Genomic DNA, 17731 nt, shown 5'->3' on the forward strand with positions numbered 1-17731 from the left:
GGCCGCGGACGAGGCCCCGCCCGCCGACCCGGAACGTAAACACCGGCGCAGGTCCAGGTCGCCGGACCTGGTGTGGAGAGCGGTGCTGAGGCGACGCGGGCTGGGGACTCCGGGTGGACCTGAGACCTCGCGAGGAGGCGTCGCTGTCCCCAAGTCCCCAAGACGCCTCCCCTGCCTTCCTGAGGTTCCCACTACCTGTCGGGGCGACAGATAGAGAAGAAAGCCACTAGTGATGGGGTGACTTCGTCCCAGAGAGGGATGCGAGCGGGAGAGGAAATAAAAACAGAGTAACGGGACAAAGCGTGGGCACAGGCGGATGGGCAATCCCGGAGGGCCTCTCTAAGGAGGCGACTTTTGAGCCCAGACCTGGATGATGAGAGGAAACCAGTCCGGGAAGATCCCCAGGGAGAGTGTTCCATAAGGAGGGGCAATTGCAAGGCCTCTGCCTGGAGGGGTTGACAGGAGCGAGGGGGTGAGTGAGAAAATAGGCCTGGTGCGGTGCTCACGCCTGTAATCCCAACACTTCGGGAGGCCGAGGTGAGCGGATCACCTGAGGTCAGGAGTTCGAGAAGTTGAGTGAGAAAAGGGTAGTGAGAGGGAGAAGATTGAAGAGGTGGAGGGAGGGCCTTGCAGGCCAGAGGAAGTTTGGGCTTTTCTGCCTAACTCTAGGACGGTCGGGGAGTGGGAGGCCATTGCAAGAATGCAAGCAGAGACCGAGCTCTGTGGCTCGCATCTGTAATCCCAGCACTTGGGAGGGCCGAGGTGGGCGGATCGCTTGAGGCCAGGAGTTCGAGAGCAGCCTAGGCAACATAGCGAGACGCTGTTCTCTACCAAAAAAAAAAAAGGATTCAAGCAGAGGAGTGACACGATCTGAATTAGGTTTTAAGATATGGCTCCTAGGCCAGACGCGGTGACTCATGCCTGTAATCCCAATACTTTGGGAGGCCAAGGTGGGTGAATCACCTGAGGTCAGAAGTTCGAGACCAGCCTGGCCAACATAGTGAAACCCCATCTCTACTAAAAATACAAAAATTAGCCAGGCATGGTGGCGTGCGCCTGTAGTCCCAGCTACTGGGGAGGCTGAAACAGGAGAATTGCTTGAACCCGGGAGGCAGAGGTTGCAGTGAGCCAAGATCCCACCACTGCACTCCAGCCTGGGTGACAGTGAGAGACTCCCTCTCAAAAAATATATATATATATATATGGCTTTTCCTGGGACGAGAATGAATTATAATGGGTGCAGGGTGGAGAAAGAGCAGCTGGTTAAAGAGTTACTGCAGTTGTCCAGGCAAGACATGGTGCCTGGCTACAGTGGTGGCAATGGAGATGGAAAAGGTGATGGACTGAGTGTGAACACAAGTGTTACACATTCACAACATTCTTTGTTTTGTTTTGTTTTTGAGACGGCATCTCGCTCTGTAGCCCAGGCTGGAGTGCAGTGGCGTGATCTTGGCTCACTGCAACCTCCGCCTCCCGGGTTCAAGTGATTCTCCTGCCTCAGCCTCCCAAGTAGCTGGGACTACAGGCTCCTGCCACCATGCCCAGCTAATTTTTTGTATTTTTTTTAGTAGAGACGGGGTTTCAACGTGTTAGCCAGGATGGTCTCCATCTCCTGACCTTGTGATCCACCCACCTCGGCCTCCCAAAGCGCTGGGATTGCAGGCGTGAGCCACCACGCCCAGCACATTCTTACGAAGTCCAGGGTTTTGTCCCATTTTACAGATGGGGGAAAAGGGACTGAAGGAGTATTTTCCCAACTTGTTTTGCCCACACCCAGAGTGAAGAAATGTATTTTATATCACAACCTTGTACACATAAGCATACATTTAAGGAGATGTTTTAAAAAACAATTCTGTAGATAGTATATTCTCGTCTACTTTCTTTTTTTCCTCTAATGCTGAAGGAGACTTACTCAATTGATCCATAATACGTCTTTGTTGTTTTTGTTTTTTTTATTTTGAGATGGAGTCTCACTCTGTCTCCCAGGCAGGAGTGCAATGGTGCGATGTCAGCTCACTACAACCTCCGCTTCCCGAGTTCTAGCAATTCTCCTGCCTCAGCCTCCCGAGTAGCTGGGATTACAGGTGTGCCACCGTGCCCGCTAACTTTTGTATTTTGTGTTTTTAGTAGAGATGGGGTTTCACCATGTTGGTCAGCCTTGAACTCCTGACTTCAGGTGATCCACCCTCCTTGGCCTCCCAAAGTGCTGGGATTACAGGCATGAGCCACCAACCCCAGTCTGCAGCATTCTCTACAATAATGAAAAAGTGGCGTTGGGGCTTAGAAACCAGTACCGAAAATATGGCATTTTGACGTGCTGGACTGAAGAAGCATCATAGTCTCTCTGGCCTTGCCCATACACAGCAAATCTCCCAAAGCCAGGATGAAGTTCCTTCATCTGCCTAAACTTGGGACCCACCAAAAATAACAATTTTTCCCCTCCCTGTAAAACTGAGAATGTAACCACACCTGAACAAATCCTTTCACAAGATAAAGACCGTCTCAGAATCATTCAAATTCCAAAGAGAACTGTTTACAACATAATCTCCATTCCAGGATCCATTCCATCTCCAGTGATCCTTTATTGCTCCTCAACAGAATTCCTCTTCTCCCCAGTCCCATAGCCTGTTTTGCTGGGGTTCCAAGCCCTCATTCTTTTTGTAGCCTCATGATAATTTGGCTGGGTGCGGTGGCTCACACCTGTAATCCCAGCACTTTGGGAGGCAGGCGGATCACCTGAGGTCAGGAGTTCCAGACCAGCCAGGCCAACATGGTGAAACCCCGTCTCTACTAAAAATACAAAAATTAGCCAGGTGTGGTGGTGGGCACCTGTAATCCCAGCTAACTCGGGAGGCTGAGGCAGGAGAATCGCTTGAACCCGGAAGGCAGAGGTTGCAGTGAGCCGAGATGGCACCACTGCACTCCAACCTGGGCAACAAGAATGAAACTCTGTCTCAAAAAATAAAATAAATAATTTATAAGCTTCTGAACTCTGTTGAGGGATATGTATTCACTCTGTGGTTCTCCCCCAGGGTACAAGTCAATAAAACTTGTCTATCTTTTCTCCAGTTAATCTGCCTTTTATGAGTTGATTTTTCAGCAACTTTCAAAGGACTAAGAGGAAGTTTTTCCCTTGGCCCCCACAGTGGAAAGAACCAAAGCCCAGCTATGGAAAGATAGCTAAGCAAATCATGGCTGTAAACCAAAAATAAATTTCTAATCCCTCCAGTCATCTGAATGAAGCCCTCCTCTTGGCCAGGGGCATTCCAAAGGCAACCTGAAAAACTAGTTCAGGCCATGATGGGAAATGGGAGCCAGACATGGCTCATGATAGACTCCTCCCTTTTAGAATTACTGATAGAATAGAGTCTTTTTTTTCTTTTTTTTTTTTTTTTTTTTTTGAGACAGGAGTTTCGCTCTTGTTGCCCAGGCTGAAGTGCAATGGTGCAATCTCAGCTTAGCGCAACTTCTGCCTCCCAGGTTCAAGAGAGTCTCCTGCCTCAGCCTCCTGAGTAACTGGGATTACAGGCGTGCGCCACCACGTCCCGCTAATTTTATATTTTTAGTAGAGACATGTTGACCAGGCCGGTATCGAACTCCTGACCTCAGGTGATCCGCATGCCTCGGCCTCCCAAAGTGCTGGGATTACAGGCATCAGCCTCTGCGCCCGGCTTTTTTTTTTTTTTTTTTTTTTTGAGACCAAGTATGTCTCTGTTGCCAGCCCCGGTCCTGTGCCCTCACCTTCCTGGTTCAACGTTTCCTGCCCACCTCCCAAGTAGTGGTTCCCACCACCACAAATTTTAGTAGAGGGTTTCACCATGTTGGCCAGGATGGGCCTTGACCTTTGACCGCCTCCGCAGCTCGAAGTGGTGGTTGAGGTGCATCATATTTTTCTTTTTTTTTTTTTTTTGAAGCCATCGCGTTACCCATCTGAGTGTCATGGTGTACATGCTCATTCAACTCCTGGTTCCTATTTTCCCTGATTCAAATACTTGGTTACAACATGTGGTTAATTTTTTTTTTGAGACCGAGTCTCGCACTGTCGCCTGGGCTATGGAGTGCAATAGCATGATCTCAGCTCACTGCAACCTCTGTCTCCCGGGTTCAAGCGATTCTCCTGCCTCAGCCTCCCGAGTAGCTGGGATTACAGGTGCCTGCCACCACACCCGGCTAATTTTTTGTATTTTTAGTAGAGATGGGGTTTCACTATGTTGGCAATGCTGGTCTCAAACTCCTGACCTCGTGATCCGTCCACCTCAGCCTCCCAAAGCGCTGGGATTACAGGCAAGAGACACTATGCCTGGCTAATTCTAAATCTTTAGATAATAACTTCACTCTTTCAACCAATTGCCAATCAGAAAATCTTTGAATCTAGGCCAGGAGCACAGTAGCTCGCACCTGTAATCCCAGCACTCTGCGAGGCTGAGGAGAGCAGATCACTTGAGGTCAGGAGTTCAAGACCCACCTGGCCAACATGGCAAAACCCCATCTCTACTAAAAATACAAAGTTAGCTGGGCGTGGTGCCGCACAGTTGTAATAATCCCAGCTACTTGAGAGGCTGAGGCTGGAGGATTGCTTGAACCTGGGAGGCAGAGGTTGCAGTGAGCCAAGATTGTACCACTGCACTCCAGCCTGGGTAACAGAGCAAGACTCTGTCTAAAAAAGTTAAAAAGAAAGAAAATCTTTGAATCTACCTATGTAGCTTAAAATGAGTTAGTATAAGCCGGGTGTGGTGCCGGGCACCTGTAATCACAGCTACTTGGGAGGCTGAGGTAGGAGAATCTTGAACCCAGGAGGTAGAGGTTGCAGTGAGCCAAGATCATGCCAGCACAGTCCAGCCTGGGCAACAGAGCGAGACTCCGTCTCAAAAGAATAAAATGAGTTAGTACAGGTGAAGCACTTAGAACAGTCCCTGGCACATTAATCTACCTATGACTACCATACTACCTATGACTTGGAACCCCCCACCACCCCACTCCCCCATACCTGCTTCTACTTGGCCTGCCTTTCTGGACCGAACCAGTGTACATTTTATATGTATTGACTGATGCTTTTTGTCTGCCTAAGATGTATAAAACCAAGTTGTGGCCCAACCACCTAGGGCATGTGTTCTCAGAATCTCCTGAGGGCTGGTCATGGCCACTGGTCACTCCTATTTGGTTCAGAATAAATCTCTTCACATGTTTTAGAGTTTGACCCTTTTCCTTAACATGACTGACCTAGCACACAACGATGTAGCAGATGAAAATGCTGATTTTAGGCCAGGCGTGGTGGCTCATGCCTGTAATCCCAGCACTTTGGGAGGCCGAGGCAGGAGGATCACTTGAGCCCAGGAGTTCAAGACCAGCCTTGGCAACATGGCAAAACTCTGTCTCTACTAAAGGAATAGAAAAAAATTAGCCGAGAGTGGTGGTACATGCCTGTGGTCCCAGCTACACAGGAGCCTGAGGTGGGAGGATCACCTGAGCCCCAGAGGTCGAGGCTGCAGTGAGCCAAGATCATGCCACTGCACTCCAGCCTGGGCATTGGAGTGAGACCCTATCTCAAAAAAAAAAAAAAAAGAAAAAAAGAAAGAAACGAGTAAGAAAACGCTGATTTTAGGCCAGGTGCGGTGGCTCATGCCTGTAATCCCAGCACTTTGGGAGGCCAAGGCAGGTGGATCACAAGGTCAGGAGTTCAAGACCACTGTGGCCAACAAGGTGAACCTGCATCTATATTAAAAACACAAACATTAGTCACGTGTGGTGGCAGGTGCCTGTAATCCCAGTTACTCGAGAGGCTGAGGCAGGAGAATCGCTTGAAACCAGAAGGTGGAGGTTGCGGTGAGCCAAGATCACACCACTGCACTCTAACCTGGGCAACATCTCAAAAGAAAGAAAAAAAAAATGCCGTTTTTAAACACTGGAAGGTCAGGTGCGGTGGCCCATACCTATAATTCTAGCACTCTGGCAGGCCAAAGTGGGTGGATCACCTGAGGTCAGGAGTCCGGGACCAGCCTGACCAATATGGTGAAACCCCGTCTGTACTAAAAATACAAAAACTAGCCGAGCGTGGTGGCATGCGACTGTAGTCCCAGCTACTCAGGAGGCTGAGACAGGGGAATTGTTTGAACCCAGGAAGCGGAGAGTGTAGTGAGCTCAGATAGTGCCACTGCATTCTGGCCTGGGTGACAGAGTGAGAGTTCATCTCAAAAATAAATAAATAAATAAATAAATAAATAAATAAATAAATAAATAAAAGACTGGAAATGTGGGACAAAATAGGTTTTCACCATGTTGGTCAGGCTGGTCTCCAACTCCTGACCTCAGGTGATCTGCCTGTCTTGGCCTCCCAAAGTGCTGGGATTATAGGCATGAGCCACCACACCCGGCCATACCCAGGAGTTTTTGTGTGCTTAAAATGAGTTAGTATAAGCTGGGTGTGGTGCCAGGCACCTGTAATCACAGCTACTTGGGAGGCTGAGGTAGGAGAATCTTGAACCCAGGAGGTAGAGGTTGCAGTGAGCCAAGATCATGCCAGCACAGTCCAGCCTGGGCAACAGAGCGAGACTCCGTCTCAAAAGAATAAAATGAGTTAGTACAGGTGAAGCACTTAGAACAGTCCCTGGCACATTAATAAGACTATATATGGGTCAGATATGATTATTATAGCACCACTCACATTTTGGGCTGAAAACAGTATGTCGTGCACCGTTATCACAGTTTGTGATTACACATTTACTTGTGTAATTATAGTAATGCCTGATGCTTTCATTAAGCTGGAAGCTCACAAGGCCAAGAACCACCTGTGCACTGCACACTGAATTCGTCTGGTTGATTCTAGGCTTCTCCTGTTTGCAAAAGTACATAAGATAAGTTAGCTTTCCTTTAACAATAAAGAGAAAAGGCCAGTCATGGTGGCTCACGCCTGTAATCCCAGCACTTTGGGATGCTGAGACAGGTGGATCACAAGGTCAGGAGTTCAAGACCAGCCTGGCCAAGATGGTGAAACCCCGTCTCTACTAAAAATACAAAAATTAGCCGGGCGCAGTGGCAGGCACCTGTAATCCCAGCTACTCGGGAGGCTGAGGCAGAGAATTGCTTGAACCGGGGAGGCAGAGGTTGCAGTGAGCTGAGATCGCACCACTGCACTCCAGTCTCAGCGACAGAGCGAGACTGTCTCAAAAAATAAATAAATAAAATTTAAAAATCAAGAGAAACATCCGATCCTTCCTGAAATGTGTATGTATGTATATGGGAGAGAAGCGCCCTAGCCATAGAAGCATGTGACTGGGGCCGGGCGCAATGGCTCACGCCGGTAATCCCAACAATTTGGGAGGCCAAGGCAGGTGGATCACCTGAGGTCAGGAGTTCAAGACCAGCCTGACCACCATGGTGAAACCCCATCTCTACTAAAAATACAAAAATCAGCAGGGCATGGTGCCACGTGCCTGTAATCCCAGCTACTTGGGAGGCTGAGGCAAGAGAATCGCTTGAACCTGCGAGGTGGAGGTTGTAGTGAGCTGTGATCGCGCCACTGCACTCCAGCCTAACAGAGCAGGACTCTGTCTCAAAAAAAAAAAAAAAAAAGAAAAGAAAGAAATTGGTTACTGAGATTTACAGAATGCTGTACTTTTTTTTTCAGTAAGCCAAGCGTTTAGAGGGCTGTAGTGAGAAGATTGCCACGTCAGCATGTTCAAGGTGATGAGCGTCAGCTAGGATGATCGAGGTTGTTTGCAACAACCTCAGTGGAGAGTGGATAGTGTGGAGAAGGTCTGTGTTAAATGCTACACAGATAACACCATTGGGGACCTTAAGAAGCTGATTACAGCCCAGACTAGGGCTGTAACAAGAATAGCCCTTTCAGGAACAAGACTCCTGAATAAGTGGTATACAATTTTTAAGGACCACATATCTTTAGGGCACTATGAAATCCAGGAGAAGATGAAACTGGAGGTTTTTTTGTTTGTGTTGTTTTGTTTTGAGATGGAGTCTCGCTCTCTCGCCCAGGCTGGAGTGCAGGGGTGCTATCTCAGCTCATTGCAAGCTCCACCTCCCAGGTTCAAGCGATTCTCCTGCCTCAGCCTCCTGAGTAGCTGGGATTAGAGGCGCCTACCACCACGCCCAGCTAATTTTTGTATTTTTAGTAGAGACAGAGTTTCACCATGTTGGCCAGGCTGGTCTCGAATTCCTGACCTCAGGTAATCCGCCCGCCTCAGCCTTTCAAAGTGCTGGGATTACAGGCATGAGCCACCGCGCCTGGCCAAAACTGGAGCTTTATTATCAATAGATTAGAATTCTTTCCCCCGTCCCACCTTTCTCTCCCACCCTCACCCCCCACACTGGTATACATGCTTGTTTTTAAAAACTCACGTTAATAAAAACTTAGATGTCACGAAAAAAGAGTTTAATCATGAAACCAAGGAAGTTTCTACCATTAAGCTCCCAACAGTAACCTAGAGAAATATATCTAACATAAAGAGTTTCCACAGTTAGAGGACAAAAAGCTGTATCAGCAACTGAAAAATACAGTCATCCTAAAGAGATCTGACACATCATCTATTCCGACAAAAGATTTTTAAAGTGGCACTGCACGAGTCGAAATGGTTAATTACCTAGCAGAAATTGATTTCTCTATCTCCGTAGCACTCAAAGAGCTGGCAGGCTCTTGCAATAGTCATTCGTTTTCGTGGTGACGAGAATGGTTGCGCCTTCCTCCATAGCTGGGAGTGGAAAGCAATGGTCAGAGTCGACCTTTGGTTTGCTCTTGATGCAGTCTTCACAGGTGCATTCTTCCACCGTGTACTCCAGGCCTCTCGGAAGAAAAATTTCATCACCAGTCCTGCCCTTTTCCAGGTCAATGTTAGCCATGCCCAGGAGACCTGATCCTAATTATGCAGAAACAGAAACATTAACCTAAACTTCACAGAGAATGTGGTCATGAGAGTCTTAGCAGTACACGTCGGGACTCAAAGCAATGTGAGAGAGATTTTTTCATTTTTTAGAGATGGGGTCTTACTATGTTGCCCAGGCTGCATTCAAACTCCTGGGCTCAAGCAATCCTCCCACGTTAGCCTCCAGAGTAGCTGGGACTACAGCTCCATGCCACCGCACCCAGCTTGAAACAGATCTTTTCAGTAAAAAAGAATGAGTATGTGCTGGGCCCTGTGGCTCATGCCTGTAATCCCAGCACTTTGGGAAGCTGAGGCAGGTAGATTACTTGTGGTCAGGAGCTTGAGACCATCCTGGCCAACATGATGAAACCCTGTCTCTACCAAAAAGTACAGAATTAGTCAGAGGTGGTGGCACATACCTATAGTCCCAGTTACTCAGGAGGCTGAGATGGGAGAATCGTTTGAACCCAAGAGGCAGAGTCTGCAGTGAGTTGAGATCACGACACTGCACTCCAGCCTGGGCCACAGAGCGAGACTCCATCTCTAAATAAATAAATAAATAAATAAATAAATAAATGCATACAGAAATAGGGCAATGGCTGTACATGCTTGGGAATCCAATCATGAGCAAAGGTGCTGCAGAAGTATTTTTATCTTAAGAGGCACTTAAGTAGAACATTCATTTTTCTGGGACTGGTTCTCTATTGCTTAAAAAAGATAATTATTTTTTAGATGATTCCTCGAATAATTCAGCAGCAACTGGTTATTCATTTCCAACATTTTTCAGTAGTAAAATGTTCACCCAAGCAAAGAACACTTATATTTGTATAAAAACATGACCATAGATCTTGACAAATATGCTTTTCCTGACAGTAGCAGACCTGGCTAGGAGTTTCTGATAATGTGGCATTTAATCGACGTGCTAACTTTAGTCAAAAAGACTGATGTTTCCCAAGAAAGCCTTAGTACTTTCAATAGAGTAATTAACAATGGAAGAATCCTGGGGAAGACTCACATTGTAGAAAACCTGCCAAGGTGTCAAAATCAGAATGAAGATGGCTCACCTCTACCAAGTTCATTTAATGTAACAATGTTCTAACACATTCGAAAGGGCTGTAACGAAGTGAAATAGTCAACGCTAAAAAAAGAAAAGGAACTGAAACTCAATATAGCCATCCCTTGGAAATAGATTTCAAAGATTCACCATTAAACCAACCTGTGTTTTTAAACTCGTCCTTTAATGGTTCAGAGCTCATCTTCCTTAGCAAAAACATTAGCACGAAAACTGCCAAAGAAATTATCAAGCTCAGTCCCAAACAGGTCCAGAGAATCACATTCATTTCTTTCACTGAATTGGTCACACCTTTATGAAAAGAATGTCAGACAGATAATGAGCTGATAACATAATATTCACATACTTCATTGTTATTATTTATTTATTTATTTTGAGACAAAGTCTTGCTCTGTTGCCCAGGCTGGAGTGCAGTGGCGCGATCTCGGCTAACTGCAACCTCCACCTCCCGAGTTCAAGCGACTCTCCTGCATCAGCCTCCCGAGTAGCTGGGATTACAGACCTGCGCCAGCACACCCAGCTAATTTTTTGTATTTTTAGTAGAGACAGGGTTTCACCACATTGGCCAGGCTGGTCTCAAACTCCCGACCTCAGGTGATCCACCCACCTCAGCCTCCCAAAGTGCTGGGATTACAGGTGTGAGCCATCCACCGCGCCCGGCTGTCATACTTCATTATTTTGCTAAAATAATGAAATATGGATTATTTTGATAGCAAATTAATCAAGTATGGATTATTTCCATTCAATCACCTTAATTAATGAACATCGACTTTTAAATTCTAAATATCACTTAATTAGAAGAGCTGATTTTTAAAAAAATCTATGTTGCTAATAGTGCTGAATCATATCAAGTTCAGTTCCAAATAATTCCTTTGTTTCCGTAAACATTAAAATCATTGCTTTGCTTCCTTTCTCTTTTTGATTCAAGAAAACTCACCATCATGCCCATTATGTTGATTCTCTGAATAAGCAGTCCATAGAGACAGAATAGTTCACACCAATGAATAATCGTTCAAGCAATATTACTTACTTGCATTACAATAACGCTGACATGTTAGAGGAGGAGTATTAGAAGAACATCGAAGTTGACAAGGTATGCAAGCATGCAACAAACTGTCAAAATATTCATTTTGGGAGCACTGCCCAGCCATCTGCAACATGATCACAAAAAGAAAACCAGGGAGCTACAGAAAGAACAGCCTGGAAGGACAAGTAATATCTCTACAAGAATTCCAGAGCAAATGCAGCAAGAGCAGCTAGAATGTTGAGAACAATGAACTTCGCCTGCTTCGTGGGTTCTTACGGGGGCCGTCTGTGTCTTCGCGGCGGCTAAGGATTTGAATACCACATCTAATTCAAGTTTCTAAGTTTGAGTCTTGGATGGGGTAAGAGACAGGGTGTAAATATCAGGGCATATCACATCTGAAACAGAAACTGCTTATTTATAGAGAAATTTCTCAGCCAGGTGACAGTTGCAAGATGCAGACAAGCCCACGGCATCAAGCCGAATGTTCAGTAACAAGTTTCTGGAACATCTGTTAATGAGCTGTACTGTGTGAGAGGTGCCAGGGAGATAGACAAGACAATGTCTGTGCTGTGCCCCTTAAGATCTTAACATTGAGGCCAGGTGCAGGGGTTCACACCTGTAATCCCAGGACTTTGGGAGTCAAAAGGCAAAACGATTGCTTGAGCCCAGGAGTTCAAAACCAGCCTGGGCAACATGGTGAAACCCTGTCTTTACAAAAACATTTTAAAAAGTAGTTGGGCGTAAGCTGGGCGCTGTGGCTCACTCCTGTAATCCCTGCACTTTGGGAAGCCGAGGCGGGTGCATCACTTGACGTCAGGAGTTCCAGAACAGCTTGGCCAACATGGTGAAACCCCATCTCTACTAAAAATACAAAAATTAGCCAGGCATGGTGGCAGGCACCTATAATCCCAGCTACTCAGGAGGCTGAGGCAGGGAGACGTGCTTGAACCCGGGAGGCGGAGTTTGCAGTGAGCCAAGATGAGGCCACTGCGCTCCAGCCTGGGTGACAAAGCAAGACTCTATGTCAAAAAAAAAAAAAAAAAAAATTCTACAGGAAGATCAGAGGTGATGCACTAAGGAAGACTCACAATGCCACTGACAGAAAAAGAGACATTTAGGGTAACAGATCGTGGAAAGAGGGCCGAAAGGAAGATAGGTTTGGGGTATTATAATAATAATAATACAATAATCTATGTTCCGTTGTTGAAAATTTAGAAATACAGATGAGCAGATAAAAAACCATTTGGAAATCCACAGTCCAAGCATCCAGAAGTAATTACTGCTAACACCTGTTGTATCCCAGAAGTTGCAAACAGACCTGCTGATGTGATGTCTTTTGTTTCACCGATCTCCGAATTCTAGATAGATTTATATAGTGCATTTTTCTGTTTACCTAAATGGATCACTTGAATTTGCCTTTTTTTTTTTTTTTTTGACAGAGTCTCACTCTGTCTCCCAGGCTGAGTGCAGTGGCACGATCACAGCTCACTGCAGCCTCCACTTCCTGGGTTCAGGTGATCTTCCCACGTCAGCCTTCCAAGTAGCTGGGACTACAGACACGCGCCAGCATGCCTGGTAAGTTTTGTATTTTTTGTAGAGATGGGTTTTTGCCATGTTGCCCAGGTTGCTCTCAAACACTTGGGGTCAAGTGATCCACCCACCTCGGCCTCCCAAAGCGCTGGGATTACAGGTGTGAGCCACTGAGCCCGGCTTGAATTTGTTTTTAACCATACTGAGTGAAATACCCATATAGAGACGTCCAGATGTTTGTTAAAAATGCAGGACTCAACTAAAATTTGAGGAAATGGCAAACTCCTAATTCAGTATAGTGATTATCTCTGAGGTAAGTGGTGGGGAAGAAGGGGAGCACAAAAGAGGCTTCACCTGTGTTTATTATATTTTCTTTATTAAGCTGAATGGTGGATACATTGATATTTGTTTTCCTTTTGTTGTATTTTTGTTATTCTTTACACTTTCTTAAGGCCCAAGGAGTGTGCCAAGGAAACCTGCCATCCCTTCTACTTTATTTCATCCTCCAAGTGCCCTATCCTTTAAAAAAAACTTATTCTTTTTTTTTTTTTGAGCTGGAATTTCGCTCTTATTGCCCAGGCTGGAGTGCAATGGCGTGATCTCGGCTCACTGCAACCTCCACCTCCCAGATTCAAGCGATTCTCTTGCCTCAGCCTCCTGAGTAGTTGGGATGACAGGTGCACGCCACCAAGCCCGGCTAATTTTTCTATTTTTAGTAGAGACGGGGTTTCACCATGTTGGTCAGGCTGGTTTCGAACTCCTGACCTCAGGTGATCCACCCGCCTTGGCCTCTCAAACTGCTGGGATTACAGGCATGAGCCACCTAGCCTGGCTGATTATTTATTTATTTGTTTATTTATTTATTTTGCGATGGAGTCTTGCTCTGTTGCCAGGCTGGGGTACAGTAGTGCGATCTGCAATCTCTGCCTCCCAGGTTCAAGCGATTTTCCTACCTCAGCCTCCTGAGTAGCTGGGATTAAAGGCATGCGCCACCATGCCCAGCTAATATTTGTATTTTTAGTAGAGACAGGGCTTCACCATATTGGACAGAATGGTCTCAGTCTCCTGACCTCGTGATGCACCCGCCTTGGCCTCCCAAAGTGCTGAGATTACAGGCGTGAGCCACCACACCCAGCCACTGATAATTCTTATTTTTAAAATTCATATTATTAAAAAATAATTATTCAAACAGTACCAAGGAGTTTTCAATGAAAAGTAAGTCTTTTTCCTACCCTAGATTTCCTCTCTCTTACCAGAGGCAGTAATTACTATCAGTCTTCTTTCTTTTATTTTTATTTTTATTTTGAGACAGAGTCTCGCTCTGTCACCCAGGCTGGAGTGCAGGGGCGCTATCTCGGCTCACTGCAAGCTCTGACTCCCAGGTTCATGCCATTCTCCTGCCTCAGCCTCCGGAGTAGCTGGGACTACAGGCGCCTGCCACCATGTCCGGCTCATTTTGTTTTTGTATTTTTAGTAGAGATGAGGTTTCACCGTCTTAGCCAGGATGGTCTCTTTTTCCTGACCTCATGATCTGGGATTACAGGCGTGCGCCACCATGCCCAGCTGATATTTGTATTTTTAGTAGAGACAGGGTTTCACCAGGTTGGGCACAATGGTCTCAATCTCCTGACCTCGTGATCGACCCGCCTCGGCCTCCCAAAGTGCTGGGATTACAGGCATAAGCCACCGCGCCCAGCCCTTTTTTTTTTTTTTTTTTAAGACCAGGTGTTTCTCTGTTGCCCAGGCTGGAGTGCAGTGGCACCATCAGGGCTGACTGAAGCCTCCACCTTCTGGGCTCAAGCGATCCTCCCACCTCAGCCTCCTGAGTAGCTGGGACTACGCACATGCCACCATGCCCAGCTAATTTTTGTATTTTTTGTAGAGATGAGATTTCATCCTGTTGCCCAGGCTGGTCTTGAACTCCTGGGCTCAAGTGATCCTCCCACCTCAGCCTCCCAAAGTACTGAGATTACAGGTGTAAGCCGTAGCGCCCAGCTACTGTCAGTCTTCTGTCTTTCCAAGTAGAGCCTCTGTTTATGTCTATTCAGACCCTACCTATTTTATTTGTATCTACCCAGGAGGCAGATAGAGCATATTATAAAAGTGTTCATACCTTGCTTTTTTTTTTTTTTTTTTTTTTTAAACAGGGTCTCACTCTGTCACCCAGGCTGGAGCTCAGTGGCAAAATTTCAGCTCACTGCAATCTCCACCTCCCAGGTTCAAGTCATTCTCTTGCCTCAGCCTCCCTAGTAGCTGGGATTACAGGTGCGTGCCTCCAAGCCTGGCTAATTTTTGTATTTTTAGTAGAGACGGGGTTTCACTATGTTGGCCAGGCTGGTCTCGAACTCCTGACCTCAAGTGATCCGCCCGCCTCGGCCTCCCAAAGTGCTAGGATTATAGGCGTGAGCCACTGGGCCTGGCCTCTTTTTGTATTTTTAAAGCAGTACATAATAAATGCTAAAATCATGAAAATAAAATGCAGAAATTTTTAAAAAATACTTTTTTTTTTAAATGCAGGACTTGAGCCTAGGAAAGATTTTGAACTTAGCTATTGATCAAAACCTCAAACTCCTCTGGGGTCCAGGCGGTGAGGTAAGTGGGTGAGGCTACCTAGGCGGGACAGGGAGAAGCTGAAGCAGCTGGCCCAGGAGGCTCCACTCCCTCAGCCTCTGCCAGATTGCTGACCTTTGGAAGATAGGCAAAGGAGACAGGACAAACATGATTAGAGAAATAGGGAGAGAACAAAAATTATCTCCCAGGCCAGGTGCAGTGGCTCACACCTGTAATCCCAGCACTTTGGGAGGCTGAGGCAGGTGGATCATCTGAGGTCAGGAGTTCGAGACCAATCTGGCCAACATGGTGAAACCCAGTCTCTACTAAAAATACAAAAAGTAGCCAAGCGTGGTGGCGTGCATAATCCCAGCTACTTGGGAGGCTGAGGCAGGAGGATCGTTTGAACCTGGGAGGCAGAGGTTGCAGTGAGCCAAGATTGCGCCACTGCGCTGCAGTCTGGGCTACAGAGTGAGACCGTGTCTCAAAAAAAAAAGAAAAGAAAGAAAAAAAAATCTCCCGTAACAGTCAAGCAAGAAGAGATTTTACCCTGAGTTAGGGAGTGGAGTCAAAGTCTACAGGAAGATCGGGGCGATGCACTAAAGAAGCAGGTCATTGATGGCCTTTGAGTGTGTCCCTGATGCAAGCCAGATGGTAGATATTTAAGGAGTGGTGAGGAAGAGGAGGCAGCCAATAGGAGCCATGCCTGAGACCAGGTGCGTGGCTCATGCCTGCAGCGCTTTGGGAGGCCGAGGAGGGTGGATAACCTGAGGTCAGGAGTTCGAGACCAGCCTGGCCAACATGGTGAAACCCCGTCTCCACCAAAAATACAAAAAATTAGCCGGGCATGGTGGCGCACACCTGTAATCCTAGCTACTTGGGAGCCTGAGGCAGGACAACTGCTTGAACCCAGGAGGCAGAGGTTGCAGTGAGCTGAGATCATGCCACTGCACCCTCCAGCCTGGGTGACAGAGGGAGACTCTGTCTCAAAAAAAAAAAAAAAAAAAAGGAGCCATACCTGGGAAGCCAGGAGAAGCCAGGGGAAGAAAGCTTTGCTAAGTCTTTGGAAAGAAAACACTATTGTGTCTGACAGATATACTTGCTCAGGTACTTAAAATCACAGGTACAATGTAGTTTACTGCGGCATCACATCTATTCATAAGAGCCTAGAGCAACATAACTGTTCGTCACTGGGAGCCTCACAATGGAAGACTATGGCCATCAAAAAGAATGAGACAGATGTGTTCTCATATGAAAGATAAATCACTAAGTGAAAAACACAAAGTACAGACTGGACACGGTGGCTCACACCTGTAATGGCAGCATTTTGGTAGGCTGGGGTAGAAGGATCACTTGAGCCCAGTAGTTCGAGACAGCCTGGGCAACACAGGGAAACCCTATCTCTACAAAAAATTTAAAAATTAGCCAGGTGTGGTAGTACATGCTTGTGGTCCCAGCTACTCGGGAGGCTGAGGCAGGAGGATCACCTGAACCTAGGTGGTTGAGGCTGCAGTGAACCGTGGTTGTGTGCTACTGCACTTCAGCCTGGGCAACAGAGCAAGACTCTGTCTCAAATAAAATAAAATTTAAAAAAATAAATAAAATAGGTAACGTCTGAATAGACAGACATAAACAGAAACTTTATTTGCAAAGCTAGAAAGAAGACTGATAGACAGTCTCTGGCAATAGACAAAATCTAAAGAAAGAAAAAGACTCACTTTTCATTGAAAAATCTTTGGCAGTGTTTGAATGCTTTTTTTTAATAATATGATTTTTTTTTTTTTTGAGACAGGCTCTCCCTCTGTCACCCGGTTAGAGTATAGTTGGGTGATCACAGCTCACTGCGGCCTGGAATTCCTAGGCTCAAACAATCCTCCCGCCTCAGCCTCCCAAGTAGCTAGGACTATGGCAGTATGCCACCATGCACGGCAATTTTTTTTCTTTTTAATTTTTTGTAGGGGCAGGGTCTTGCTTTGTTGCCCAGACAAGTCTTGAACTCCTGGCCTCAAGCTATTCTCCCACTTCAGCCTCCCAAAGTGCTGGGATTACAGGTGTGAGCCACTGTGCCTGACTAGGAGCATGATTTTGAAACAAGGATTTTTTTTTTAAGTTTTATGAGACTGGTGCTGATGTAATCACATCACCAGAAAAGTGCTGTGTTTGCCCTCGCATGACATAGAAAGAACAGTGAGGAATCCAGTACTCATGCCTGCCTCAAGCTTCACTTGTCACTCACAGCTCTAAGGAAGCAAAGTGGTGCTGGAAACTCTCAAAGCCATTAAAGCTTCTGCCATAGCCTGAGCCCCAGCACCAAATGCTTGGCTGCCCATTCACAGAGGCAAGAGCCACAGTGGGTCAACCTAAACCCCTCTACGAGCTCCCCCTGCAGAGCCCCACTTTGGCAAACAGACATTCCTGACTTCTAGATCCTCTAGTTGGTGACTCCTCTGGTCCCACTCCCAGATCTTCGCCTCCCCAGATCCTGCAATAATTGTGCAAAGTCTCATTCCTTCCCTTATCCAGTAACACTCACCCATGGTAGTTCGGCTCCCCAAACCAACCCTGACTGTTACCACCTCTTTACCCTTGATATTTTCAACCTGCAGGCTTTCTTATTTTACTTTGTTTTTGAGACAGGGTCTCACTCTGTTACCCAGGCAGGAGTGCAATGGTGAGATC

The 17731-nt window shown here is 46.5% G+C and overlaps 1 protein-coding gene and 1 pseudogene across 1 annotated transcript; one reads left to right on the top strand and one right to left on the bottom strand.

Annotated features, from left to right (window-relative positions):
• Nucleotides 1-7699: 7699 nt before the first annotated feature.
• On the top strand, nucleotides 7700-8598 carry LOC116462742 (ubiquitin-like protein 5; annotated as a pseudogene).
• On the bottom strand, nucleotides 8377-11319 carry TNFRSF17 (TNF receptor superfamily member 17). The gene is made up of 3 exons (XM_032144693.2): nucleotides 10976-11319; nucleotides 10090-10236; nucleotides 8377-8867 (listed from the first exon to the last, which is right to left on the bottom strand). The coding sequence occupies exons 1-3, from the start codon at nucleotides 11103-11105 to the stop codon at nucleotides 8629-8631; spliced, it is 516 nt and encodes a 171-aa protein (XP_032000584.1). The 5' UTR covers nucleotides 11106-11319; the 3' UTR covers nucleotides 8377-8628.
• Nucleotides 11320-17731: the final 6412 nt, after the last annotated feature.

This window comes from Hylobates moloch, unplaced genomic scaffold (genome assembly GCF_009828535.3).
Source record: "Hylobates moloch isolate HMO894 unplaced genomic scaffold, HMol_V3 SCAFFOLD_23, whole genome shotgun sequence".
Lineage (NCBI taxonomy): Eukaryota > Metazoa > Chordata > Mammalia > Primates > Hylobatidae > Hylobates > Hylobates moloch.

Coding starts and splice junctions, on each gene's coding strand:
- TNFRSF17 (XM_032144693.2), bottom strand. CDS start 11,105: ATGTTGCAGATGGCTGGGCAGTGCTCCCAAAATGAATATTTTGACAGT. Junction 10,237..10,975: donor TCAGCGTTATTGTAATGCAA/GTAAGTAATATT, acceptor CTTTTCATAAAG/GTGTGACCAATTCAGTGAAA. Junction 8,868..10,089: donor GGACGAGTTTAAAAACACAG/GTTGGTTTAATG, acceptor CTGCATAATTAG/GATCAGGTCTCCTGGGCATG.